The 10,216-nt window shown below is 41.9% G+C and overlaps 1 protein-coding gene and 1 long non-coding RNA gene across 2 annotated transcripts; one reads left to right on the top strand and one right to left on the bottom strand.

The window, feature by feature from the left end:
* The first annotated feature begins 219 nt into the window (after positions 1-219).
* On the top strand, positions 220-2,037 carry LOC311050436. The gene is made up of 3 exons (XR_014601302.1): positions 220-368; positions 467-621; positions 1,785-2,037. It is a non-coding gene; the product is annotated as an uncharacterized lncRNA (long non-coding RNA).
* Positions 2,038-3,928: 1,891 nt separating this feature from the next.
* Positions 3,929-6,365, bottom strand: LOC311050660 (uncharacterized protein; the record flags this gene model as incomplete). The annotated part of the gene is made up of 6 exons (XM_084064746.1): positions 3,929-4,104; positions 4,210-4,452; positions 4,558-4,744; positions 4,867-5,121; positions 5,916-6,192; positions 6,343-6,365. The coding sequence occupies 6 exons, from the start codon at positions 6,363-6,365 to the stop codon at positions 3,929-3,931; spliced, it is 1,161 nt and encodes a 386-aa protein (XP_083920872.1).
* Positions 6,366-10,216: the final 3,851 nt, after the last annotated feature.

Here is a 10,216-nt window from a genome sequence, read left to right on the forward strand (position 1 = left end):
AGCGGTTGTGTGGAGAGATCTAGTACAGTTTTATTGCAAATGAGATTTCTAATAATCTAATCTACTAATCACAGTATTCCATTTGTGTAATGCTTCTCTGTATTGAGGCCTGCAATTCTCAAAATGAAATAATCTATGCACCTTTTGGTTTGGTGGGGGTATCTCAAAAACTAAGGCCTTTTTTGAGGGCTTGCTACAGGACTAATTGTAAGTCACTCTGGATAAGAGCGTCTGCTAAATGCCTACATTGTACATTGTGAATGTCTTGTGAATGTCACTGTGAATTGTAATCATACAGGTGCACCTGTGGAAAATGCAGGCCAATGCCTAATGTGGCTCACAATATCTGCTGCAAAGCTATCAATGTGGTATGTTAATAAAAACATCTTCTACAATGATCATCACCTGTGAACATTCACAACTAGTGAAGTACTAAAAAACCTTATACTGTACATACTCCCAACAGGTTCTGAATAAATTAAGTGAACAGCCAGAAGAGCTGGAGTGCATGACTCTCCATCCAGGAATTGAGCCTGTCTGCTTGAACCCATACTCCCTGCAGAATGCCCTCAACATTTACCAGGCAGACCATGGCCCACTGCCGGAGAAGGAGAGATTTGAGTAAGTTAGACCAATATTTATTTATTTGGAATGTAGATAAATTGCATTTGTTTATCAAATGGCAGTGGCACACATGCCCTTCAAAAACGGGTAAGATTTAGAACCACATATTATATTATATATAATCACTATTAAAAAATAAACTATGGAAGGATTCACAATGTTACAGTATCACTCAAGGATTATGATAGCTGTATGGTCATAGACATTCAATGAAAATGCTGTCCAGTCCTGCTTTATATTGCATTGCCTTGACCATTCCATATACCAGGGTCCCCACGGTCATGAAATTCCTGGAAATATTTTGAAATAAAAATAATAATAATCCAGTACTGGAAAAGGTTTGGAATTGATCAAAGGTCCTGGAATTTATCAAGGGTCCTGGAAAAATATTTGGCTATGCATTGTTTTTGGCTATTGATTTTTTTTAATACAAAATATTTTCATAAACATGTATAACATTACACGAAATATGTAACATAAGTAGTTTTTCGCCGAACAGGCTGTGTAACATCCCATCCGCACTGCCAGCGATGCGACGTGACGCGAAGCATGTTACATGTTTTTGAGACCGTCCTGACCTACCGCGAGCGACAACGAACCGTGCAACGACGTCGTCCACCCCTCCTATTTTTCAATATGCCCTAATTTTGCACGAAATGTTGAATGAAATTGTACTATTTTATATTCTATGCTTTATTTTTTGCTACACTGCCTATCTTTGGGCATTGTACATAGGAGTAAGAGACACATTATTGCGCTGAATGATTTGTTTTATAGGCCTGGAAATTGGGCTAAATATTCTGGAAAAGTTTTGGAAAAGTTTTGGAAATTCATTGCTGTGGGGACCCTGATATACCCATATACCCCTTTGTTATTTCAAGGCCCTCCATTTACAGTACAGTATAGGTGACAGAAGATATGCTCAAGAACAACAGAGACTAGTAAATTAACACTAAAGTTGGTGATTAAATGGCAGTACAGCAGTCTGATTGACAACCAGGAAAAATAGATGAAACTGGCATTAGCAGATGTTCACTTTGAAGTTGGCGCCATGAGTCTCCAGTTCAATCACCAAACAGGGTTAATAGCACCACCCTCAGGCAGGGAGAGAAAACAGCACAAAAGGTCACATTTCATTCATTGTTATTTTGTCATTACAGGCGTGCTCGCTACCTGGCCTACAGATCCTTTGTGTCCTGGGTCTGGGGACCCCTGAAACCGAAGGACCGGAGAATCTTGCCTTCCTGTATTGTGCAACGGATACACGAAGAGTACCCTGACGAAGATTCGGAATACACTGGATTTAGGCCTGCCATTTAATCTGAGTCTACAAGGACCCCAAAATGATATGTATTTGGCCGCGGATCCCCCATTTGAAAATGTTTTGTGCCAGGGACCCTCAGGAGAATATTTATGAAGAAAATGTTCAAAGACTTATACTAAGGAATTCAAAAATAGCAGATGTACAAGCTCGCAGCTTGGCTCAAAGTGACACGCTGTGAGCTTGTAGATCTATTTTTGACAACCACTGTTCTAAATCCTAAAAGTTTTCTGAGAAAACTTATGTTTATATAGCTAAAGTATAAAATGACAGATGCTTTCCCAGTTTTAATGGGTTAAATAAACAATATTTTCATTACTATGTTCTGGATGTTTATGTACACAGTTATTCTGTCATTCCATACAACTATAATATATGTCATAGAATTGTTAGACAGCTTTTACAATAATTGTTTTAGTGATGACATTTTTGCACACACCCTTTGTAAGAGCAAATGCTCAGGAGCACAGAAGCAGGCAGAATATCTCTGCTGTCGGGCAGAAGCCAACTATGTCCAAAATGTATATTTCAGGAAATGAAAACATTTTTAACACAACACTGCCTCAAAGTTGGTATGGTGACTTTATACATTGTCAGATACTTGCATGTGTCCTTATATTATCATCACTTTACCCAAATACAGCTCAAGTGGAGTTAGGAGGTTTTTGACCAGTGATGTGGAAATAATTATGTCCATCATTGATTAGAATGACAAAGAAACCTGAGTTAGGTTGTTTGACCGTCAGTTTCCAAAGGATCCTCAGGAGGTTTAGTCCGAAGAACTTTTAATACTTTTAATTGGTTCAATGTTTGTAAAAACACACACAGACTTAAAAGACTGTTCAATAGCACTGATTTATTTGCGCCCAAACAGCTAAGGTGTGTATGTGTAAAATTGACAGCTGCACTGGTGTGAAATCTGGACAACCCTGTGGCAGAAAGAGGGTGACAGGGAAAGGGATTAGACGGGTGTTGGGTCACCACCAGGCGTTGGCTCCATTGACTCTGGCTCTGGGCGGATGAACCGGGACAGATGGGCGGCAACTGCAGCAGCCTTTTCAGGATGCTCGTACTGTGAGCACAGGAATCCAGGGACAGGCAACTCTTTCATCTTGGCCACAAAAGGTGCAGGGTTGGGGAAGACCTCATTAAAGAGGAGGTCTGTAAGCTCTGTCACATATTCTACAATACAGGAGAGAACACAACAGCATGTACAGTAGTTTGAGTAATTCATATGGTCTCAAATGTTTCCAATGTAATTGGAACATTTATGGTGCACAATTTGACTGATGACCACGGTACGCAGATTAAAACTTGAATCAGAAACTTGAGAATTACATGTAACTAACCGGTAGTATAGTTGGTCTTAACCGCGGTGACAACATGGCCGCCTTTCTTGGCCTTGGGAAACCGTATGCTGTACCGCGGAGCTCCTGCTGCAGTGATCGCTTGGAGACGTCCAGCATTTTCATTGAAATGCAATGCGGCCAGGTAAAGCCTGAAATTAGAAGAATGGGATGAACCCAAGATAGTTTGTAGATGGCTAGAAGATGGTATTTTTACATACTGGCACTAGCATGTAAGAAGGCAGCAGATGCACAATATTTACAAATGAAATGGCATTGTAATACAGTTCAAAGAGGATTGTGTGCACATCCCACGCCTGCATTTAGGCCAGGTGCTGGACATCAAGGGAAGAATCAATGAAAAGAAGGAAGCCCGCACACTGTTCTCAAGCTCCAAGAAACTCACTTTTTATTTTGCAACGTTTCGACCTTCTAGGTCTTCATCAGGCAAATAAAAAAAATCTCTTTCTCTCTTATATTTGCTTGAGAACAGTGTGCAGACTTCCTTCTTTTCATTGTAATAATACATACATACAATTTATACAGCACTTTTGTAAATACTCAGTCGCTGATATTATGAATGTTATCATTTGCATAATATTGCAACACGATATAGACAACATGATTACAATATAATTTACCTGCAAAGCATTCCTAGGTAGGAAAAGACCACATTTTTCGGTGCAAACCGCAGGATCACACTGTGGAACCCCTCCAAGGCAGACGTCTGGTAGAGAGGACTCAGCTTCTTCACATCACCCAGAACACGTTTATTTGTAAATGCCGTCTTCAGCTTGAAGACGGCCTTTGATGCTACAGGGGGAAAGAGTATACTATATCAAATATTTTCAGTGGATTGCATCTTGAGAGCATATTACAGGATTCAAATGACAAGAGTCTGCTATTGAAGAGTCATACCAGGCTTCAGCCACTTGTTTTTGTCAGTGGAGGGGGGATGGAGGCACATGGGGAAGTGTGGATTGTCATGGACATGAACATTGGTGATGTGGTTGATGACAGAAGTCCACTTTGCAACTGTTTCCTCTCCACTGGACGAACCAGATGCTGACCAGTAGAGGTGATTCTTCACGCTCTGCTTCCACAAGTTGACTTTAGTGCACTCCTTCAACTTTGAGATGGCAACCAACTTCTTGGTAAGAGCTGTGAACAGTTAGAAAATATGTAAAATATTTTATAGGGTGGTTGTTGCACAACTGTAGCGGTGCTACAAATGATCAATAAACAACATTTCCCGTAATAACCTACCTTTACATAAATGCCACACATCGTAATAGTGGGTAATCTCAGATTTCTGTTCCTTCATGAACTTCTGAACCTGGTTGTGTCGGTCTGTCACCAGGCAATCCACCTTGACGCCAGCTTTGTGAAGGTATTTTAGACTCCGGATCAGCCCTTCCTTCTCCATGTGGACACTGCTCTTTACTTCATTGCTCTGTGTATCATAAACGCGCGCACACACACACACACACACGTGAATAACAGATCTGCCTCATTGGTGAAGTTCTGTGCTCTATACTGATCACATTTTCTAGTTTCACAATCTATTTACAGTACCTGTACCAGCTGGATATCAACGATGTTGTTAGTGTTGAGATCCATCATGGAGTAAGAGCCGTACTTTGCGCAGTGGCCTGGGCTGTCAGCTCTCATGTCTCCACCAAGAGATACTGTTGCCCTCCGTTTAAGTCCCTCAAGCAAGTCCGCCTGGTGTGTCCGCCATTTATGTAGAACAGAAGGCATAATGTACTTGTCCACATGATTGCGATGTGACATTCTGCTGAAGGTTCTCACGTTCATTGCATTGAGCACCTGTAATGTCAAATAAGAATGTAACTGTAACAGTGTTCATACCACATCCCTCTGTAGCACTGACCTATAGTAATTCAAATGTATCTGTTAAAAACAAAAAAGACACAAAGCAGTGGGAGAAGACACACTTTAGATGATGCCCAGGGGTGCACATAACTGGTGCGCAGGTGCGCATGCGCACCCAAAATAAATAATGCGCACCACATCAGACGACGCGAGGCGCTTTTGCGTACCAACAGCTGGGACAGGAATTTCCAAGCTTTTCTTTTTTTAGCAAAACTAAACTTTTTTAGCAAAACTAAACTTCCCCTGCGCCATTAGGCGCAGGGGAAGGGGACGCATGCTGCACGTGCTTGTGTGATTGTTGCTTCGCGTCGCCTCGCGTCGCCTCGCTGCGTGCACGCAGCCAGCAGCGGCTGTTAGAGGCACTCTTCACCGATGAGGAACGCACCATAACGGTGCAAAATATGCTGTGAACGTCCTAATCTGGCGGATAAAAGCAGTGCAGCACAGGGCACCAACCTTGGGGGCTTCTAACGGCGTGTGAGAAAAAAAAACGGCGAAAATCTCGGAATTTGGAAGCAGAGCGTCTGTCCGGGGCTTCAGTGCGGCTGCAGAGTTCATGTGCGGGGCTGGGCTGAAGCAGTGCTGCACTAACCCCCCCCCCCCCCCCCCCGTTGCCAAAACGAGACCATTTATTTGGTGCGCACCGACTCACATCTCCAGGTGCTCTTCTGAGTACTAGACCTAAAAAGTTATGTGCACCCCTGATGATGCCATTATTCTTTACCAACCTTGTTTGTCTGGAGAAAAGAAGAGCCTGTGAAGTACACAGCAGCTGATAGCTGCAGATTCCCTGCTGGAGTGCTGCGTAACAGTGGTTGACTCTTCCATTTTCTGGTGTATTCACATAACACGTGGCTGCACCTCTGGGTCACGGTAAGGAATGTTCCTTTTACAAAGGTCTGCACCTTGCAGACACTTGAGCAGGTGGGGCATATACGGAAAAGGTCGAGCAGGCAATCTTCGTAGACCAAGTACTTCACCGTATCCTGTGGCTTGGTTGGTTCTCTGTTGACAAAGAAAAACACACAACAAAAAAGACTTTTTACAAAGTGTATAATCTTCTAGAAGATTAGAACTTTGTCGTGTCAGCATAACTGAATAAAATCTAATTATGATGAGGATACATTTTCCTATCGGGCAACTCTATATACGTACTGTACAATGTTAATGTTGTACATTAGATAGAGAAAATAGGAGATCTACAAGCCAACATGTTGCGTTGCAATGTGCCATATTCACTGATTCTTTTTTTTTCTTTTCTTTTTTTAGCTACCGTATATGTCGATTTTTGCAAAATATTCACCTATGACATGCCCAGAATGTGGATGCTAATGTTCATGTGGTTAACAAAGATCTAATAAGCAAATTTCATTTACTGTTCACTGATGTCGTCCAATTTAGATGTGCTGGGACGGTAGGTGGGGTCATCATCTGAACCGAGGGATGGGGCTTCAGAGTCCTGAGAAGGCAGCAAGTCTAAGTGTTGTTGCTTTGCTGCTGGGCTATTAGCTGGCTCTACAGCTTTTCTCTTCAGAGGAGATGTGCCTGGAAGCAACAGAGACGGGGTGCCCACAGCAACACTCTTAGTGGCTACCGTGGCTTGAGAACCTGGAACACATATAAGAATAGGAGTGTTATATATACTGTACACACAGTACAGTAGGACTTGTATTGATAGCAATAGTCAACCAAAATAATAATGTTATGAGCAATGAAAATACAACAAATTATTCAGCCAATACACTACAGCAGGAGTCTTCAACGTTCTTCAGCCCAGGGACCCCTTCCCCTTACCGAGAGAAAGATGAAGCAGGGACCCCCACTACATATTGTATAAAATGTCCACGCGCACCCCCCTTATTCTTTTTTATCTAGTCTGGACTTTATACATCCATAGGACCTCTAATATAAAGATTTTGATGATCCAAAGACGTTTTTTTCAATGCTTTATTACCCCTATGAGACCTGCAGGTATTGCTGGCTGGAATGCCGGCAAGGCACGCTCAACCTCAGGTTTCCAGTGGGACCAACCGTGTCATGCTACCTTGTCAGGAAGGGGGCTAAATACCTAATGATTCAAAGTAAGACAACATTTTGGCAAGGGAAAAAGGCCATCACCATTTTCCAAATGGTCCCTTGAGCTGTCACCTCAATAAAGTATATGTCAATGGAAATGGGTTACATGGATACCTACAAGCCTCCCCTGTACAGTCATGCCACATTTATGCCAATCTCCAGCAGTTTTGGGCAAGAACCATGCAGTTTTTTGCATGTAGTACAAATATGTAATTTCTGCCTAGGTATTTAGCCCCCTTCCTGACAAGGTAGCATGACACAGACTAGAAAAAAAGAAAAGAAAAATCAGTGCGTGGACCGCCTCTACTAGTGTGTTGCAGATTAAACCTTTTCATTGATTTCATAGATAGTTTCATAGACTTGTTTGACAGCACTATCGTCAGTGTATGTTTTCAGACATTTAACCACTAACCACTTCGCTCTGTACATTATCTGTTCCTTTTTTCCCTCAACACCAGACCTCTTTGATGCTGTGAGGCGTTGTGAGCTTGTAGATCTGTACTTTTTGGCTAAAATGCTCCTCAGCATAGGGATGCTATGGTTCATGTAAAAAAAAAAATCCTATCACCAATTTGGCACCCCCCCTGTAGTAACTTTGAGGACCCCCTAGGGGTCCCGGAACCCCTGTTGAAAACTACTGCACTACAGGAATAAACAAGATCAGATGTAACAGGAATCATGGCCATTGCAATCCAACTGGTGCTACAGTCACATAAATGCAACCAGCGCTATAAATCACAAGCCAATTACAATTATAAAATGTTCTACAGGATGGGATGTATATCATATATTGTAACCCTTCTATGAACGATTATTGTCTCTAAGCCAATAAGGAAGTAGTAACGTCAGTAAACTATAGGATCATAGAATACAGAGAGACAGTGTAGTGTCTCAGTAAACAATAGGATCATAGAATGTAGAGAGACAGTGTAGTGTCTCAGTAAACTATAGGATCATTGTCACGATTTTTCAAAAATAGCAGATCTACAAGCTTGTGGCGCACAAGCTTGTAGAATAGAACCAAATGGACCCTTACAGGTCTGTAACTCTGAGAGTGTAACTAATGGAACCAAATGGACCCTTACAGGTCTGTAACTCTGAGAGTGTAACAAACAAACAAACCAACACTTGTATGTATATCAGTGGTTCTCTAAACATGTCAAGATCCCCCTAATTACACATTTACAATGTAGGCATTAGCCCTTTATCCAGAGTGACTTACAGCAAACAAGGTCAAAACATTCATAGAATGCAGAGAGACAGTGTAGTGTCTCAGTAAAATATAGGATCATAGAATACAGAGAGACTGTGTAGTCTCAGTAAACTATAGGATCATAGAATACAGAGATGACATAATATTTAGTTTAGTGAGTTTACCATGCTTACACTGTACTGTATGTGTCCAATGACAAATGAATAGATTATAAGTTTTTGTGACAGCAGTAACATCAGTATGTAGCATATTGTACTGTCTGTGTCCAAAGACTAAATGGATAGGTTCGGTCATATTTTATTCCATTCCATAAGTGACAGGAGTCTTCTCCTTCAACAATTATTGTGTTCATCAATAGAACCTGTCAGACATTTACAAAGACAATCTAATAACTTGACCAACCTTCACTCTTGCTGCTAGTCAGGGTTCTTTTAGCCAGTTGCGTTCCAACCGTTCTTCTCCCCACAGAGCGGTCCGTCTGAACCCCAATTTCTCTGGTGGTGACTTGGTCACACTGTGTCTCTGTCTCTCTCGTGGATGGAAGGGACTGCTTTGTGAAAATAGATAACAGTTGAAATTACTTTTTCAAACATACTGATGCTTATGAAAACAAGAAACATACTGATGCTTATGAAAACAAGAAACATACTGATGCTTATGAAAATAAGAGTGCAGGCTATCTCCTGACCAATAACACCCTCTTAAAACTGTATGTAACAGAAATAAATAATGTGATTCCACCTGTACTCTCAGCCTTGGGACCGCCCCTTATGCCCCTGTAAAGTTGGGGGGTAAACCCTTACCTACCTAACAACCTGAAATGCACACACATAGTGTTTTGTGACCACGTTAAGATGCACAGGTCCTATTGTGTTCTGTTTATTAGCACCAAAATGAAGGTTTTAGGAGACTTTATTTCAGTGCACATTCTGCACAACACAACACAGCCATAACTTTACCAAAGAGCGGACCGCGAGATTCCAAATGACTCCTATCCTACTATATCTCCCCTTTCCCTAGAAACAACACACAGTGCAACCAGACTACTACCATCACTTTTCGGTGCGATTATTTCTTTCCTCCAAAGGAAAGAAAGTTCTATATTTGGTCGATGGTCACGTCAGGGTTGCACGGTGTTAGTGTATGATATACACTACAAACGTTACGTAACATTTACAATGGTGTCATTTAGCAGAAATGATTGAGCCCAAACTACTATACAGATACACCTTGTCATATCTATATCGATGCACATAAAAGCACTATAATTATAACATAATCACTGTTGGAAACTTACATGGGAAGCTGTAGTACTGCCGACGACGGTAGATGCAGCCGGCACGGGAGTTGGAGGGAGGAGGGGAGGCGATACAGTCGGCTCGGCACCGTGCACCAGCAGCAGTGGGTTCTCCGTGAAACCAAGCAGTCTCCTTTGCAGGTTAGAAAAATTATCCGGCGTGAAGTGTTGACTGCAGAGGAAGGCAGTGGAGGTGGTGATTCTCAGCTCTCCTTGACAATGGCGCTTCACAAAATCAATCCACTTCTTTTTCATTTCCTCGTTCTTTGGAAACGCGAACAGTGAAATTGCACTGCTCTGACGCGCCTGGCATCCAGGCAAAACGCATTTGCGCCAAGGAGCCATGATAATGGACTAAAATTCACTAAATTAGCAAAAGCTAAACTAACAAAACTTTCAGAAAAGTGCTGCAGGCTACTACTACAACTAGCTGTAGGGACTGA

Source organism: Gymnoscopelus microlampas (genome assembly GCF_963454915.1).
Source record: "Gymnoscopelus microlampas genome assembly, chromosome: 8".
NCBI classification, from domain to species: Eukaryota; Metazoa; Chordata; class Actinopteri; order Myctophiformes; family Myctophidae; genus Gymnoscopelus; species Gymnoscopelus microlampas.